Consider the following 19,160-nt stretch of genomic DNA (forward strand, 5'->3'; position numbering starts at 1 on the left):
AAGAGAAAAAGATTCGAAGAATTTTGCAAAGAATTGCAGTTCTTAGGTTTAGATAAGCAACCTCTTCCTTCACGTCATAAACTCTAATTATAATATAAAAATATTTTAATATTTTATATTAAAATAGATATATTAAACTATTTGAATGAAAATCAAAATTTTTAATTCTCATAATAAATATTTCTTATTGAACCTCATTGAAATTATATGTGTGTACACATATATACACATATATAAAATTTTATTTAATGTATATTAATACATTAATCATTTTATTTGATGTTTAATGTATCCTCATTTAATATATCATATGTATTATTTCTTTCAAGAATATTGATCCCTACTTATTTGTATAGCTAGCAAATGGATCTTATGAACCTACAGATTATAAATTATAATGATCCAAAATTAATGAGCTAAATTCTTTAATTAATCAATATTCATTCACTAACTATAACTTACTCCATTACGGACCTATAATTGCACTCTTAATTCCTTGTAGGACAGGTTGTGTCCATGAATATAATCATTATAAGTAAATCAATCATTCATGAGTTGTTCGTAATTACATGTGGGTTGATTGGACTTCATAAAAGTAATTACATTGAATAACACTTAATTATAGAAATGTTTTTAACGAATTGCATATATAGAAAAAAATCTATTAATGATAGACTTTATCGCTAATAGACTCATACTAGAGATGATAGACTCCGAAAATTGAATCTAAATTTGGGTATATATGTACATTTTTTCTATTGCACTATATTTGCAATTGCCTTAGGTTTAAAAGATCTTCTTTACATTAATTACATTTTTTTATTATTTATTTTAAATAAAATAACAACAATTAAAACTAATTAAAGAAAAAAACACTTTATCTCTCCTTTCCCTTAACCAATCCCCACCCCCGCCGGCACCTCCACTTCTTCCTCCTCCTCTTTCATCTCCCTTCTTCTTCTACATTAAGCTTTTACCTACATGAAAATTTTATGTGGCAATTTTGTGTGTAACGACCCGACCCCCTAGGACATAAATTAGGCCATTACTAAAATACATGCATGCATGAGACTTAAAACGACACTTCTTTATGATGAAATAAATGCTAAATAGATAAGGGAAGTTCAAAAGTCCTTTATTAAATACAAATGTTAAAAACAATAATAGGGCACCCATAAATCATTAGGTTAATAAATAAACATGAAAAACAATTCTTAATAATAAGTTTCAAACATCAAAACTAAATATTAAGAGAAACATGAAAAGAACTCTAAATCTCATAATGCGGAAGCGTAAAAACTAGTCCCAGTGGCTCGATCACGAATTCCGCTTGTCCATCGCCGGTACATCTCTACCCTTACCTGAAACAACAACATGAGAAAGAATGAGTATAAAATACTCAGTAAGTAACCCCACTACTAGGGTCAGGCTAGGCATCTATGTCCTCTAGATACCCACCTCTGGTGAAACATATAAACTGCTCTAGTCCTCATGGGACACATATACATATGAAACAAAAAGGAGACTGAGTTCTATCCTACTGTAGTTAAGTATGCCCACTACCCCTGGTGAATCCCGAAGGAGACACAAACTAGTGAATCCCGAAGGAGACACAAATTGGTGAATCCTGAAGAAACACAAAATCTAATGGGCATCTAACTAATCAGTAAGGACACTTGCACAGTCTCAACATCATAATTATCACTATATGAATCTATGACATACACATACACATCAACATCATGGCTTTACAACATACACATATACCTCAACATCATGGCTCTACAACATACACATATACCTCAACATCATCTAATCAAATACATCCATATGGAATCACATACCATCTCATACTAGCATTCAAGTGTCTATGTGCACAAATAAATATTTCAGATCTCGTGCCAGAACATACTTTGGTCATATTATACTATCAGTCTATCATGCTATCATTCTGCCATAACATTCATTTATCATGCTAGCATATATCTAATGCCTAGCCCGTGGGCAGTTCTAGTAGTAAGATTACTTACCTTGATATTAGGTCGAACCAAAAACAATTGAATCTTCGTGAAATTCTTGAATTCTTAATCAAGCCTAAACATAAACCAAGCTTTAAAATTAATAGTTAAGGCCAAATTCCAAACACCCAAATATTACAAAATATTTCCAGATAACCTTACCTAACGTGTGGTCCAATTCGAATTCACCTTCCAAACCTCCAATTTTAAGCCCAAATAATTAGCAAACTAAACTCTTCTTCATCTTGAATGAAATTCTTGAATCAACCCCCTAATCATAATTTTAAATTAGGCTTATGGTCGTTGTGGTCGGACTCTATTATGGATTTCTGACCACATTCTCCATAGGGCCCTCTTATCTCTTCCTTCTCCGAGCTCGGGTTATGGAAGACTCCATTACTCTAGTATTAGGATCTAAATACTGAATTGCGTTAAGAAATTGAATCCTTAAGGAAAAGAAAGACAAGAAAGAGGTTCTAGTTTAATTAGCTTCCAATCCTAGCATACTCCAGTCAGCATTCTCAAGGCACCAGCATAATCCGAGTGGAGACACTTGCTAAGCAGTGAGATCTACTTCTTTCCAAGAAAAGAGATACATGATTAAAGCTTGAATCAAATACATACCTCACTACCAATGTCTCAAATAAATTATCAATATATAGTTTCGTAAAAAAAAAAATCACTTCCAAATGACTTTACACCAAAATTTCTCAACAACCAAAATTAATCCACAAGAGGGTAATCAAAGCATAAAACTTGCCAAAACTCGCTAAAACAAACTCTAACTTCATTGAACAAGACCTCAATACCTTCACAAACTTGAATCCAAAGTTGAAACACAATGGATATCAACCAATTGATGCCAAAAGTAAATGAGTATTCAAGAATCAACCGAAAACAAACCCAAACGGCAGAAATCTTACTCAAATCGATAGATCCAGTGACGGTAAAAGTGAACGAAGCTTGAGCAGTGGTGGATGGAGGTCATGAAGAAGAAACTGACGCGGCGGTTTTGGGCGACGTCGGACAGGCTCAGGAACGTGAGGAAGAAAAGGTATGTGGGGTTTGACTTTTTTATAAAAAAACAACAACAACAATAATAATAATAATAAAACAAAAAAGGAAATAAATATAATTACATTTAATTCCTTTCAGTTTTATACTATTGAATAATTTCATGCCAACAATTAAATTCCCGCACTTACACTTGAATTCCAAAAATGCCCTCCAACTAATAACAATTACTGAAATTCCAAATAATAAAGTTACTGAAATTACATTATTACTAAAAAAATGTGCGGGGTGTTATATTGTGGGACTAAGATTGTGGAAGAGATCGATGGTTGCTCCATCCTTGCAAGGAACATGGGCATCTTTGGGGCCGAAGTTGCGACAAATTCCGTGCCTTGACTACCGTAGGCATTAACGTTAGCCTTCTTTAGAGCTTCAAAATTAGTTCAAATTTCATTCACATAGCCTATTTATTGTTTATCGGCTGCTAGAATCGACGACCTCACCAGATCTGGGAGCATTTGCTGCAATGGGGGAGGCTGTCACGTTAATTACTTGGCGTAATGGAGAAGAAGAAGGGTGTTGGAAATGGCAGGACTCTTAGAATGACGAATATTGAACCATCAAGGCACGATAGTCAAGCGAAGAACAAAACCTGTCACGGAGCTCGTTCTCTTTAAGACATTTTGCGGCTCTGCCCAAGTGTGCAAGCAGGTCAAAATAGCCAAAAGAACCCGATCGGAAATGCACCGTTATTGATCGGAACACACATCCTTTCTAAACTCACTACTCATAAAGCTAAGATGGAGGATGAGAGGGAGTGGAAAAGAAGTGATAAGTGAAGAAACAATTGTGCTCTGTCGAACTGCTGAAGGCCAGGCCTTTTAGAGGCCTTCAGCGATGAACCGTAGGGAGCGAGAAGTGCTCCCCGCCACATAATGTGTGCGGACGGAATGGAATGGGCGGACGAACCGAAACGGGCGAACGAATGCGAACGGAATGGAATGGATCGTTTCCTCCTTTTTTCGGTTAAAAAATAGAATAATAATAATAAAAAAATAATATTTTTATTAAAAATAATCACTACTGTGTGGGACGTCCACCGAATCCACATTGGTCTATCTCTTTATTGTAAAACATGAGTACCCCTTGGGGCCCAAATCCAAAACTCAAGATTGGAGTAGTCTTCCAATAAAACTCAATATTAGAGTAGTCTTCTAACACCAAATTTTCCAATGTTGAGTAGTCTTCCAACACCAAATTTTGGGTGGGGGTTGGGTAAGAGAAAGGACTTTGATTACTATTTTACTTATTGTTATTTTATTTAAAATAATAAAAAAAATATCTAATTAATAAAAGATGGACGTTTTAAATTTATTATTCAAAATTGAGAGACTAACTAAAATAGTCCCATTAAGATCATCTATCTATATCTATATCTACATCGTATTAAGAGGGACTATAAGGGGAGAATATTCTCCTTTCCTTTTTGTCCTTACATATTTTAGTAACTCTCTTCTTGCTCTCAATAACTTTTCAGATTGTTTAGGTGGCTCTTCAACTTGCATAGTAGTTCACGTGTTTGTTGATGTTGAAGAAATACGACTATTTGAGTTTGATGACAATGAGACACAACTCTTCTATTCTAAGTGTAAGAGTGTATGGTGTACCTATAAAAAGAATTGATGAGAAATGATGGAAACAGAAAAAGATGGAGATATTTAGATGGCGTGACAAAATTAGTTAAGGAGATAGAGAAATTGAGAAAATTAGGAAGGTGTAAATATGAAATTAGAATAATGAAGTTTTTGGAAAAGAAAAATATGTTTAACGTTTTACTTTAAAAAATTATAAACGAAGTGTCTATTTTACCTTTTTTTTCAAAAAAAATATCTATTTTACTTTTTAAATATATATTGATATCAAAACTGTTGTAGTTTTTTTTAATAACGACGATATATTTTTTTTCTCAAAAAACTAATTTTTTGGGTGTGATTTTAACATATAAAACCTACAAAAAAAATTCTATTTTTTTTAAAAAAACAAAATCTTTGGAAAAAAAATAATAACTAACCCAATAATTATATATATTTACAATATGTCCAATAATCACCCTTATAAATTGAATAACATATCTTACTACGTTAGAGTAATTGGCGCCATATAATTTTAAAAAACTTTAAGAGTCACATTTTTTTATGGTTCACGAATAAACTATGATATAATTTTAAAATTAAGCTTTCATTAATAGCGACAAATAATACAAACCTAAACAATTGAAGATAATTAATATATTTCAAACTAAATAATTATAATTTTTTTTTGTTGAGAAATTGCAGTAAATGGCCAAAATGTGAGTGTGATTCCGAAAGATGTCCATTTTTTTAATATACTAAAATATGGCCGCTAGTATTTGAAGAGTGACTCATCACCCATTAGATTATTCCATATTTATTCCTACAAATTTGTCTAAAGGATGTGTGATCACACCTTTTTTACATAGTTTTAAAAAGATATTTACAAATCTGGTTATAGATTTGATTTAGGCTTGAAAGTTAAAGTTATATATTTTTAATTAAACTTAAAAGGATTTTTTTACCAAAATCTCTATCTCTATATTATGTTTACCGATTATGTTCTCAACGAGTAAATTTTTAAATCTCAAATGTGACTCATACAACACCAAAACACCCATACCTCGTGGCCAAAACCATGACAACCTTTCTTAGACACAAAATTTTCGACCTCATTACCAAAAGCCTTGGCTACCTTGGAGAAGGATGCTGGAGAAGGATGCTATGATCGAAACCTGTAGGTATGTAATGGTGATTAGAATAAAAAATGAATTGGGCATTTGAAGAATTTGTATATATATGAAGAAGTTGTTGGTAGACATCAAAGACTTTAGATTTTAGTAAAGGGAGTATTTGTGTGGTTTAATTAGCAATTTTTTAGTATATAATATATTTCATTTGCATGACTTGAGTTTAGTTATTGCCCTATATTTATGTGAACTTTAAATTATTTTTAGAATAAAGTTTGTGACAGAATATGATGAAAATTCCAACTAATACAAGATATTTGCATGATTCATACTAATGAAGATTGAAGATTGAAAAGATGTACAACAACATATTTAGAAATTTTAACTATTTATGGGTAGAAGGTATTTGTTGAACTTATATGAGGTTAACTTCATTCAATATCCATTTTGAATACAAATATTTATTTGTTTTGTGCCAAAATTTTGAGTTACATTATAATTAAATATATTTTATAATTAACATTAATTTTGTTGGTACATAAAAGGTATAAGTTTTCATTTATATTTTCAACCATTAATTTTTAATTATCATTTTTTGATTTTGTGGATCTAGTTTTGTTTTAGTTATAATATTTTTAGATATTGTTTTTTAAGAATTAAAGTTAGTTTTGATATATTTTATTTTTTATTTGCTTCACAATAATCATATTTAGAATTCAAATTTATGGGAGATTTAGGGTGATTTAGTTTATTAGATCTCATTTTAAGTTAGATTTTTTAAATACACCATATTCACGGGGATTTGATAGCAAGAGTATTTTTGTCCACTCTTAAATTTAAAATAATATCAAAATTAGTCGCCATTTTCATAAAGAAAGATCTGTTTGGTATTTTATTTTGACAATTTATTCAGTTGCCCCATTTTTTTAGTAAAAGTTATGGTTAATAAAAAACTTTGTTTAGATCAATTGAAATGATTCACAATAAAAAAATTGAGGCTATGTTTAGCCCAAGTAAAAAGTTATCGATGACGATGTAAAAAGTGCTTGCTATAATTGATTACTTTTGTTGTGGTTTACTGTGTTAGCTAATGAGTTGTGGGTCCCACCTCGAAATGTGCAATCAAATCGTGTATGTGATTGTGGTTGAAAATTAAGTGGGACTCACAACTTTTATCTCTACTATTATCGTTACTGTTATAAATATTGTTACTACAAGAGTTTAGAAATTATGAATCCGTCACATTTACTTTCACCTTTCCAGTAGTAACGATAACGTTAACAATTATATGACAAATTCATAATTTTAAGTAAACGCGATAAAAAACAATCGAATTATGTTTGTATTACAATTTGATAAACGTTGACCTATCAACATTTACTATAAAATTAAACACGTGCATGGAAAGAAGGCATATACTGATACACAACAAAGGCAACAGTTTCTTTTGTAAATGGTTGGGTATTGGAAACAAAGGCAGCAGCTACTTTTGAAAATGGGCGCCCATCTTCTCTCTTTCGTTTTTTTCTTTAATAATACATGCAACGGTTTCGGTCGATCTAAGGCTCTTTCGATTTGTCGGACTGATCTGACAGATGTCAGTTTAATCAACTACCAAATGAGTTGGAATTAAAAAACATTTTTAGTCCCTAAATTTCATATAAGTAACACTTTAGTATCTGAATATTGATTTGTAATTATTTAATTATTATATTTTTAATTTTATAACAATTTAATTCATAAATTTTACTGTAATAATCTAGTCTTTAGACTTTAAGATTTGTAATGATTTAATCCATATTATAAAAATTAATGTTAAGTTTTAATTTGATTTCATGCATAAATAAATTATTAAACTAATTAGAGATTTCATATTTTTATAAATATAAAGTTTACATCTAATTGACATATAATTTTGATAATTTTTTATGTTAGAGACTAAATTGTTATAATATCGAAAATATAAATATTAAATTATTATATAGTAAAGTTTTGTTATAAAATTAAAAATATAAGGACGAAAAAAAAAAAAAACAGTTTTTAAACCATAAAGGAAATTCCAGTTTTACTTATACTCATCCACTTGCATTCACATATTTCGATATGTCGCAACAGTATTAGCAACTTTGATGTATCCTTATTTCTTGTTCTAGCAACTTCCACGAATTTCATCCATCTATTATTATCTTTTAAAAAAAGAAAAGAAAAAGAAAAGATCGAGTCCATAGATAGCAGCCATTGATCGCACTCTCATTCGCAGAGTCAAGCTCAAGGGAGATTCGCAATCATCAACCATGGCGCTTGTGCCAACCACGGCCTCCAACGATGCGAGCCAACTGATAGCGGAGGTGGACATGGGCTCCGATTCATCTGTACTCACTGTTCGAGCCACAGTCGTTCAGGCCTCCACCATCTTCTATGACACTCCCGCCACTCTAGGTTCCACTTTCAATTTGCTCCTTATCTACTTCTCTTGCTGCTGTTTTCTTGGCTCGCAATTTTCATGTCAGACTCTGGAACGAGTTCCTGATTGTTTTTGTTTGTTTTCTTAGAAGCTTGTTAGTTGTTTTTGACTTTTTTTTTGGTTGGTTTTCTTTAATCTTAGAAGTTGCTTCCCTTCCATCAGCAGATTTTGGTAGTATAGTTCAATTAGTTTAAGCTATTACATTACATCCTCGATTAGTTCCAATTTTTATTGGTTTTCTTGTTTTCGATCGATATGAATTTGGTATTGTCGCCTAACATTGTGCTTCTGGTTGTTTGGTTCTCCTTAATTTCAGTCGTTTGTAGAAATTGAAGAGGAAACGTACTCATGAAATACGAAGGCTTAAAATGATTTAATTCGAAGATTCCAAAACCCATTAACAGAGTTGGGGATTATCACTCGTAGATGACAAATATTTTAGTATACTATAAGCCAGCTACTAGCCTATGATCATGTGGGCCTCCCCCCCCCCCTCATCTGTAGTGGTAAAAAGAAATCTAACGCTGGTTTACATGAACAGAAAAGGCTGAGAGGTTGTTGGCTGAAGCTGCTGGATTTGGTTCCCAGCTAGTTGTATTTCCAGAAGCCTTTGTTGGTGGTTATCCCCGTGGATCAAATTTTGGTGTTTGCATTGGGAATAGAACTCCCAAGGGGAAAGAGGAATTTCGTAAATATCACGCAGCAGCGATCGATGTACCTGGTTAGTCTTTGTTTCCAGGTTGGTTGCTCCTGTAAAGAGCAGCCAGGGATAATTTCAGGTTAATTGAGTGTTGCTAGGTTTGTCTCCAGGTTTGTTCAACTCAATTATGGTTGCTCCTGTAAAGAAAAAAAAAAAATCTTAGCGTTTTACCATGGATAATTTCAGGTTCAAAGAATGTTGCTAGGTTCATTGTATAATACTCATTCTAGAAGGCTGACTTAATTTCTCTCCGAGTCTCTATCAAACTTTATTATCCGGTCATATATTAATATTAAAGTCTTACAACGTACCATACATGTTCTGTTCTTTATCATCGTACAATCTTCAAATGGATATTAGCGAATTAGGACAGTAAAATAAGGAGCTAGTGATGCCAGTCTATTCCAATTGAAATACAACGAGATTGTTGTTCATGAAATGTGAAATGGGACTTTAGTCTGTTTTAATGACTCCTGCAATTATCAATTAATGAATGAGAAACAAGATTGCTTCAAAAATCTGCTGGCATTTCTTAGTTCTATTAATTTCAAAACCTTCATACTTTTGCTTACATCTAGACATAATATTTTGAAGTGCTGAAAGCGGCAGTTTCTGTCTTAGGTGCTGTTTAGTTCTGTTTTGAAATTCTTTTTTGCTAAGCCTGGGTTTATGTATGACGTAGATTTACTTCCATTCATCCTAATACAATCTGGTTGGTCTTGTTTTTACTTCCATTCATCTAAGTAAAATCTCGTTTTCTCACAACTAATTGTCTAAAACCATTCTTATTCACCTATAAGGTCATACATCACAACCACAAAAGAAAGTGCTCGAAGTGGAATGGCTGCGGTTCTAATATATTTAAATGATTAATATTTTGATGACTATAGACGGTGATGCATGCAGGTCCTGAAGTCGATCGATTGGCAGCAATGGCTGGAAAGTATAGGGTGCATTTGGTAATGGGGGTGATAGAGAGAGATGGCTACACACTGTACTGTACTATCCTATTTTTTGATCCTCAAGGTCGTTACTTGGGTAAGCACAGGAAATTGATGCCAACTGCATTGGAGCGGCTAATCTGGGGGTTTGGTGATGGATCAACAATTCCTGTTTTTGAGACTTCAATTGGAAAGATAGGTGCTGCCATTTGTTGGGAAAACAGAATGCCACTCCTAAGGACAGCTTTGTATGCAAAAGGTTAGTTATTGGCTGGGAATAATGAAATTCCTGACCGATTGTTTATTTCAAGTCCAGTTTCAGTCTTTCGAAACTTAAAGTAGATAAAAGTACAAAAATCTTGACGAGAAACAAGCAAAAGTAGCCTCATATGAAAACTATTAAAGACTGAAGAGGCTTTAGTTGTTACAAGATGCTAAAATGATGGTCAAACTCCAGAGTTGGCGATTAGCGTATAGTGTGGTGCTCCACTATTTTACGGATAATGGTCTATTTTTTGTTCAGCTTCTGTTCTCAGAATATACTTGGTTGGTTAATGATATTATGCACAACCCATTTTTTTCCTTTTTGTTTCTCCTCTTCTATATTTCTGTTTCAACTACATCAAGTTAAAAAGTCCTAAACCAGATGAAAATTCTCATATAAAAGAAGGTTTCACATGCTTAAAGTTCTACTAATACGTTAAAGATAGAAGTTTGTTAGGAACCAAGATTAGGGATGCCTTTGTCCCACATTGGTTAGAATGGGATGACCAATGTGGTACTTAAGTGGCTTAGCTCTCCCACCTCAATAGCTGACTTTTGGGGTGTGGTTATCCAAGGTGCTTAAGTACCTAACAAATTTTTTATTTCTTCAAAGTTACCTAACTTCTATCCACGCATTCTGTTTCTTTTGCTTAAAAGAAGTTGCTCACTTGAAATTGAATTATCTTGATTGTAGGCATTGAAATATATTGTGCACCTACCGCTGATTCTCGGGATACATGGCAAGCATCAATGACCCATATTGCTTTGGAGGGTGGATGTTTTGTTTTGTCCGCCAACCAGTTCTGCCGAAGAAAAGACTACCCTCCTCCACCAGAGTATGTATTTTCTGGCACAGAAGAGGAACTGAGCCCAGATTCTGTTGTTTGTGCTGGAGGTAGTGCCATCATATCACCTTCAGGGACAATCCTAGCTGGACCCAATTACGATGGAGAGGCACTTATATCTGCAGATCTGGGTATGTCATCTCGTCCTTCTGCTTATAGTGATCAGAGCTTTAGTTGTGCACTCCAACATTATCATATTTAGTGGTTGATATGAAAAGGTTTAATCTTAAGGAACCTACTGTTCGATTTGAGTGTTTTCCTTCTTTAAACGAGTCCTAGGATTCTGTCTCCTGGATGATCTAATGCTCCTGACAGTTAACGAGTCTGAAAACCTTCATTCCAAGTTCTTATTCTCTGCTCAGCTCTTTTTAGTGTCAATACGAGTGAATGTCCACTAGGATTCAGTTGAACAAAATGGGTAAGGATCAACCAACCATTTTAAGAGAGGGAGGGCCTATCTCTCTTGCTGACTAAGAAGTTCCTTGGAGAATGTGGTGGTGTTATTGAACCTTACATGCCTTGAGTTGTGAAACTTTTTCATCTAGATCTGTGGAGCCTAAGAAGTACGGACACTTTAGTTTGGCTAGCTTGCCTGTATCCGACACGTGTCGGACACTCCGACACTCTGACATTTGTTGGACACGTATTGGACACTTGTTAGTGCAACAATTGTATTAGACATGCATAGAATACTTGTTGAGTAAACTAAAAAGACACATATATGACAATAATAATAACTTTTGAATGTGCAATATGTCAAATTAAGTTTTTTTTTTTCAGTTTATAAATGCATTAACCCATTTACTTTGATTTTCTTTTGGTATAAAAATGGTATATATTTTTAAAAATTCATATTTTAATAAGCATGTCCTTGCCATTTCGTGTCCTAGATTTTTAATATATGGCATGTCACCACGTCTGTCATGTCGTATCTGTATCTGTGCTTCTTAAGTGTGAGCAAAGGTCCATCCTCGAATTCCTAAGTTAAGCCTCTTACCTAGGTAGAAGGGTTTTTGTAAAGGTTCTACTTGATAATATTAATAGAAATCTCAAAATTACATAGACAAGCCTAGAACAACCATCTGTTCTAGACGATGACAATCTTCATCCACACTGATATCACTGATATGCTAATCACAAAGAACATACACAAAAGTCTACATAATCCCAAAAGTAGCCAAACACTAACTTAAATATTGAAGGCTAAATACAACCGTAACAAAAGCCCAAGAACGGCCCAATCAAGTCCCACGAGGGAATGTCTCCGATCTACGCCTTCTAACATATCTATGCACTATTGGGGGCTTCACAGTTTTCTTTCACCACTAAGGTTGACTTCTATTTTTCCGCAAGCACGGTCCAAGATTATTGCAGAACGTGAGATATTGAGCTCCTAATATTTGGTAGGTCAAGAAAACAAGAAGCAATAAATCAAGACAGAGTTATCGGATTTTTAACCTCCAGATGGGCTTCCTTTTTATTTATTTATTTATTTATTTTAATTAATTAAAAGAAAAAAACCCTCCTAAGAACTGTCAGTAATGCTTGGTACTTTAACTTTTAATAAGAGACTGGTCTTCAAGCCAGAAATTTTCTTAAATGAATACAGGACTGAAGATGCACATTCAAATCTCCCAAGCAAAAGCCTGCAAATGAAGGTTAGAGACTATAAAGCATAGACATGGATACAAATACGAGATACGGATACGAAAATATGCCAATTTATAAAAAAATAGAATATTGATACGTTGAAGATACATTTTCTTTTCCTTAAGAAAAATCTAGAATATAGATAAATTTAGCATACAAGTTAATGAAAATAGTACAAAATACAATTCAAACATTGAAATACAATACAAAAAACATCTAAGATGTTGAAGTAAAATAATCAATAAAATGTAATAAAAAAGTGACTCGTATTGATCAAGGGAGAAGAAGATTAGAGAGAGAAGTATGAAGATAAACGAAGAAATTCTTTGTTGAAATGTTGAAGATATTTAAGTGGGTTTTATTTTAGAGGACTTTGTGGAGACTCAAATGTGAAGATGAAGATTAGATGGATTGTTAAAAATGTGGTTCGCAATATACTTTTAAATGATTTCTGGAATTTGATAGAAGTGATGCTCTCCCCTCTCTCCTCCTTCCCTCCCTTCCCCCACGCCCCCCCTTCCGACCACCTCGTCGGACCTCACCATGCCCTCCCTAAACTTCCCTCCTTCTGACCGCCTCCCTCACCCCTCTCCCTCCAACCTTCCTCCGGTTTCCATTATCCCTCTCTCACTCTATTTCTGCCCTGCTTTCAGCCATGGCTTTGCTCTCTTGCCGTATCCTTGACCACGCCTTCCTTTTGGAGCAAGAAGGATTGAACTTCCTTTTAAAAGACATAAAAAAAGGACAGTCCATTCTTCTCTCCCTAACCTCAACTACTTGGCTTCTTGAGAGTTTTCGAAGACTATTGTATGGTTCCACCTTTGAGTTTTTCCTTCTAAAGGAAAGAGTTGATCAAAGCTTCATGAGGCTTGACCAAATTTTGTGCAAAGGAGAGTTGGTTTGTTGAATATGCTGTTTGGCCAATCACAGGAGGAAGAAGGAATATCTACATCCCGTTTGGCAATGAAAAAGCAGGCTGGCAAGACTTCAAGGAGATGATCAATAGATGCATCCAACACTTCAAAAAATCCCCTGCTCTCCAGGTTAGTTCTTCCTCATCTCTTCCCTCTACTAAGCTTAGTCCAACCAGCCGTACCAGCCTTGTTCCACCTCCCTGTGAGAACTCTGCCCTCCCACCCCCCTCTCCTCCACATGTGAAGAAACAGAGCATCCCTGTTGTCTGGTTAAAGAAGAATGATGATGTCTTGTCTGGTAACCTCTGGATTATCTCAAGACTAATGGCATCAAATGGGTGGAAGGAGATTGCGGTAGAACTAAGCAAGTGTCTAGGCACCAATGTCATCATCAATCCTCTGTTTGCAGACAAAGCCCTCATCAAACTAAGCCAAGGAAATATCAACGACAAAGTGCCAATTAAGGGTAAATGGACTAAGTTTGGCCTTTTTCACCTTCATCTGGAAAAATGGAATTCAAATAGTCATGGAAGGCCCTCAGTAATGCAAGGTTATAGGGGTTGGATCACAATAAAAAACCTTCCTTTAGATTATTGGTGTAGGAAAATTTTTGAAGCAATTGTGGCTTATTTTGGTGGATTAATTGCTATCGCTTCAGAAACTTTTAATCTCATCAACTGTTTAGAAGCAAAAATTCAAGTCAAGAGGAATTTCTGTGGATTTATGCCAGCCACCATTGAAGTTAAGGATGATATTCGTGGAAGTTTTTACTTGCACTTTGGTGATATTACTTGCTGTCATCCGCTTTCAAAACTACCCACTAAAGTCTTGCTTAAAGACTTCTCCAATCCAATTGACCTAGTTCGGGTACATGATGCTCTAAAGGATGAAGATGCCTCATCCCAAGTTGAAGTAATTGATTTATCCAATTGGTCTTTCCTATTGTCAAATAAATCTAAGCCTAAGTTCTCATGAAGCCCAAGTGCAAAAGCAGAAAAGTTGAATGCAATCCAAAAGACACAAAATTCTTTCTTCAATCTGGGAGTATTAAGGGAAGTTGAAAAGTCACAGACCTCAACCATCAAAACGGGAGAAATAAGGGAAGTCGAACAGTCAACTTACTTTTTTAATGAGGCTGTCAAAGTAAATCAATTAAATATGGAAGCTGAAAAGTCCCCACAGCCGCAGCCTTCTGAAGGAGTTTTCCTTAAGTCAAAGGAAGCTGAGAAACCCTTGCAGCCGCAGTCTTTTGAAAGTCCATCTGGCATATCAAAGAAAACCGAAAAGCCCCCTGATTTATTTGCTGTTGGAGATAAGACTCCTTGTGTCCCACGAATAGAAATTAATTCTTCTGCTGCCATTAAGATGAAAGAGAAAGAAGTTGAAAAGCCACCATTGCCAAAAAGAAAAAAGAAAGCAAAACTTTGTGTCCCCTATAATGAAGTGCTTCACTCAGCCTCTTCCTCGATCGAGTAGGTCATAGCCAAGCTCGAAACCAAAGCTCCTCATCAGTTTTCCTCTTCCCCTACTCTCTATCTCAATTCCTCTCCCCTGCCCTCCCCTGTTTTTCCAGACCAATCGACCTCCCTGCCTCCTCTACCCTCAAACAGCTGGTCCCTTCCTTACCTTGCTCTCCCCTGCCCTAACAAAGCACCTTCCTCCTCTGTCTCTGCTTTCCCCAAGCCTCCTTTCCCTCCCCTAAACATTAAACCTGCCCTTAAACCTAGCAAAACAAACCAGAAAAGGCTAACCAGAGCCCGCCACCCCTCCTGCCTCTTCAAAACCTTTCCTAAACACTTTATCAGAAGAAAGCACCTCAGGGAACATCCCAAAAGCCTCGGACTCACCCTCAGCTCAGCCTCTTCCCAGCCCTAAGAAGCCAAAATCCCCTCTTTTCCAAAGAAGTCTTTTAATTCCAGGTTAGATTTTTCATCTTCTCTTCCCCCTTACAACCCGACTGGACCATCACCAAAAGAAACCCCTTTTTTCCCCTTTAACTTTACTCAATTAGTGAGAGAGACTGCCCTCCTGACTCCCCCTTTAGTATCAGTTCAGAGGAAAACAAGTGGCTTAGCAATTCAGAAGACCAAAATGAGTCAAACCTGGAAGAAACATGCTTGCTTTCCTAAATACCCTGTTTCAAACGGGGGAGGAACCTTCTGCAGAGAATAAATTCCCCAACCATGCCCTTCCAGCCCTTCTTTCAACCCTTTCTGACCTCCCACCACACCTTCTGAGCTTAGTCACTGAATGCAGCTTATTATTGGACTAACCTTTGGTTGACATTGATAATTGTTCTCGAAAAGATGAAGATTGTATCCTGGAACACCAGAGGTCTCAAAGACATTAATAAAAGATTGGCCCTTAAACGATTCTTAAAGAAAATTAACCCTTCAATTGTGTTAATTCAAGAATCCAAGAAGGAAAATTTTGATGCAAGTTTCATTAAATCTTTATGGAGTTCTAAAGATGTTGATTGGGAATTCGTTGTATCTTTTGGTGCTTCGGGTGGGCTGTTAACAATGTGGGACACAAGCCTAATTTCAGTAATAGAAACCCTCAAAGGCAGTTACTCTCTCTCAATTAAATGCAACACTAATTGTAAAAATACTTGTTGGGTTACTAATGTATATGGGCCAACCGATTACAAAAAAAGAAAATTTGTGTGGGAAGAATTTCTGTCCTTGGTAGCTTATTGTGAAGACGCATGGTGTATGGGTGGCGATTTTAATATCACAAGATGGGCATGCGAAAGATTTCCCTTGGGTAGAAGCACTAGAGGCATGAGGAAGTTTAATAAGTTCATTGAGCAAGCAAAACTCATAGAAATCCGGTTGAGTAATAGGTAGTTTACATGGTCAAGGATTTCCCCCACAGTTTGCCCACTCTGCCTACATCATAGTGAGGACTTGCTTCACCTTTTCTTTACATGCCCTTACTCAAATTGGTGCTGGAATAAGCTGCTGTGTTTTTTCAATCTTCCATGGACCTTGTGCAATGATTTCAAAAGTAATGTGTTTCAGCTCCTTGCCGGCCCCATCTCCCACAAATCCATCCGTTTGTTATGGTGTAATGCTGTAAAAGCCTTATTGGCAGGCCTTTGGTTTGAAAGAAATCAAAGAATTTTCCATGACAAAGCCACTAGTTGCCAAGACCGCCTTGAAGCCGCCCGTCGTCAAGCCTCCTCCTGGTGCCTCCTCTCCGACCCTTTCCGTGCCTACAGCCTTCCAGACTTCAACCTCAATTGGGAGGCCTTTATCTCAACCCCTCCAATCGGACAGCACTAAACTTCTCCAGATTTCCAGAATTCAGCAATGCTTGTTGAACTTTTTTATATATTTCCATTATTTTCAGGCCACTGTTTTGACTTCAACCTTAGTTTTTCACTTTTGTTATCTCTTTAGGCTTTGTCCTCTTTTTGTAATCTTGTTCTCTTATCTCCCAGTTATGGGTTAGAATTGGAGATGATGAGGGTGCTAAGGGAGTGTCAACCTAGTTGAGACGTCTGAGTGCATCTCCTGATCCTTTTACAAGCACTTGTATTCTCGCTTTGCTCTTTGTATAACTCTCTTGTACTTAGAGCTTTCGCTCCTCTCTATTTATTAATACAATGAATCGTTTCCTTTTAAAAAAAAAGATGAAGATTAGATGATATTCTAAGGTTTGGTCTTTTATTTTATTTTTCTTTTTACTTTTAGTTTTATACTCAAGTAGTGAGCTTTTTAACTAGGCTGCCTAGTTTTAGTTGGGAAAGATTAGATGAGTTGCTTATCTTTTTTCTTTTAAAAAAGGTAAGCGTAAAAATAGATATGTCAAATCGCGTGTCAGATACGTATCTGGGAAGTTCTAGATGTATCGGTATCTGATACGTATTTTTTACCTCATATGAAGTATGTGCTTCACAGGTTAGAGAGATGAGCCAGGTTCCGAATGATTTCACATAATGTTAGGATTAGCCACCCAAACAATAGTAGTTCCACTCTTTAAATTAGCCTCAACAATATGCTACTCCGTACAGGATTTACCCATTTAAACAAGCCCCTTAATGTGTGCTATCCCAGGATGGAGTTCATAGGCTCAGGTAATTCAAAAATACTTCCGCGGCCAAAATTCATAGAAATCAGAAAACATTTTGACAAGTTAAAAATGCCTTTAACATATAAATACACTTGAATATTAATTTGTTTCCCTTGTGAAGGAATAAGAGTCGATATTTTGCTATTGTTAGGTACTTAAGCACCTTGGTCCACACTCCGAAAGTACCACTAGGGAAAGCCAAGTCACTTAAGTACCACATTGGTCATCCTGTTCTAACCATTGTAGGACAAAGACACATACTACCTTGGTTCCTAACAATACTCCATCCTCGGAAAGCCGACGTCTTGGCGGCTACTCCGACGGTATTTCATTTGGCTACATCCAGTCAAAACCCTCCGTCGGTTCCACTTCGGAATGTCAACATCCGACTCTGATACCATTATTAGGTACTTGCACCTTGGAGAACCACACTCCAAAAGTCAACTATTGAGGTGGGAGAGCCAAGCTACTTAAGTACCACATTGATCATCCTATTCTAGCTAATGTGGGACAAAGGTAACCCATACTCCCATGGTTCCAAAAGAGACCATCCTTGCCAATTTTTTGAATTGTGTCTATGTTATCAGTTTTCACATGGTCTGTTTATGAATGTTGAAATAGGTCATTTGAAATTGTGGCAAGCCATTGTTTATGAATTATTATTGATCCATCCATCCCAGCTCCTAACAAGTTAAAGTTTTTATAACTTGCATTTTTAGATGAAAAATAACTTTGATGAATTTCTGAAACAGATCTCGGAGAAATTATACGGGCAAAATTTGATTTCGATGTGGTTGGTCATTATGCGAGACCTGAAGTTCTTAGCTTGGTTGTGAGGGACCATCCTGCAACCCCAGTTACTTTCACATCTACATCGACAAAAGCCGAAGATTCTTGTAAAAAGTAGTATGTATTTTCTCCACACTTCTATTTAGTTCCATTAGTTGTTCTAGCCTACATGTGTTGTTGTCCATGTTTTACTCTTTCCCGCGTTCAGTGTTGTATTATATTCATCTATAGCAACAATTTATCACGGTGAATATTTCTGATAATTTTTATCAGAATTCTATTGCAATTTATCACGGTGGGTTTCCATTAGTGTCATTTTCCTCTTCTTTTATAACATAGTTTGATTCATGATACTGGATTTTGGTGGATCAATATATTTATGCTAACATATAGAAACGTAGTGGAAGATTATTAATGAAAGGAATGGTATAGATCATCTGAATTAACCATTCCTATTGAACCAACAATTATACTGTAGAAGGAGCTTAATGGTAGTGAGTTCAAGCTACAGTGGTCAACTGTTTAGGTTTAATTTTCTACAAGTTACCTTGTAAGCCAAATGTAGTAGGTACAAACAGTTATCTTATGAAAATAGTCGAGGTATGCACAAGGTGACTCGAATACTCCATTAAGCTCCTAATAGCTTCAAATTAACCTTGAATTGTCTCTGGAATGCATGTGATGCTCGAATTCCTACGAATATTAAACTCATTAGTCATTCTA

At 35.5% G+C, this 19,160-nt stretch overlaps 1 protein-coding gene across 2 annotated transcripts; it reads left to right on the forward strand.

Annotated features, from left to right (window-relative positions):
• Positions 1-7,865: 7,865 nt before the first annotated feature.
• On the forward strand, positions 7,866-18,752 carry LOC120083021 (bifunctional nitrilase/nitrile hydratase NIT4A). 2 transcript variants are annotated; one of them, XM_039038501.2, is made up of 5 exons: positions 7,866-8,232; positions 8,799-8,978; positions 9,864-10,157; positions 10,857-11,138; positions 18,401-18,752. In XM_039038501.2, the coding sequence occupies exons 1-5, from the start codon at positions 8,088-8,090 to the stop codon at positions 18,553-18,555; spliced, it is 1,056 nt and encodes a 351-aa protein (XP_038894429.1). In that variant the 5' UTR covers positions 7,866-8,087; the 3' UTR covers positions 18,556-18,752. The 2 variants fall into 2 exon arrangements, with proteins under 2 accessions (XP_038894429.1, XP_038894430.1); XM_039038502.2 differs by lacking the exon at positions 8,799-8,978 and having other exon boundaries at positions 7,902-8,232.
• The last annotated feature ends 408 nt before the right edge of the window (positions 18,753-19,160 follow it).

This window comes from Benincasa hispida, chromosome 8, assembly GCF_027475165.1.
Source record: "Benincasa hispida cultivar pf3 chromosome 8, pf3_genome.v1.1, whole genome shotgun sequence".
NCBI lineage: Eukaryota > Viridiplantae > Streptophyta > Magnoliopsida > Cucurbitales > Cucurbitaceae > Benincasa > Benincasa hispida.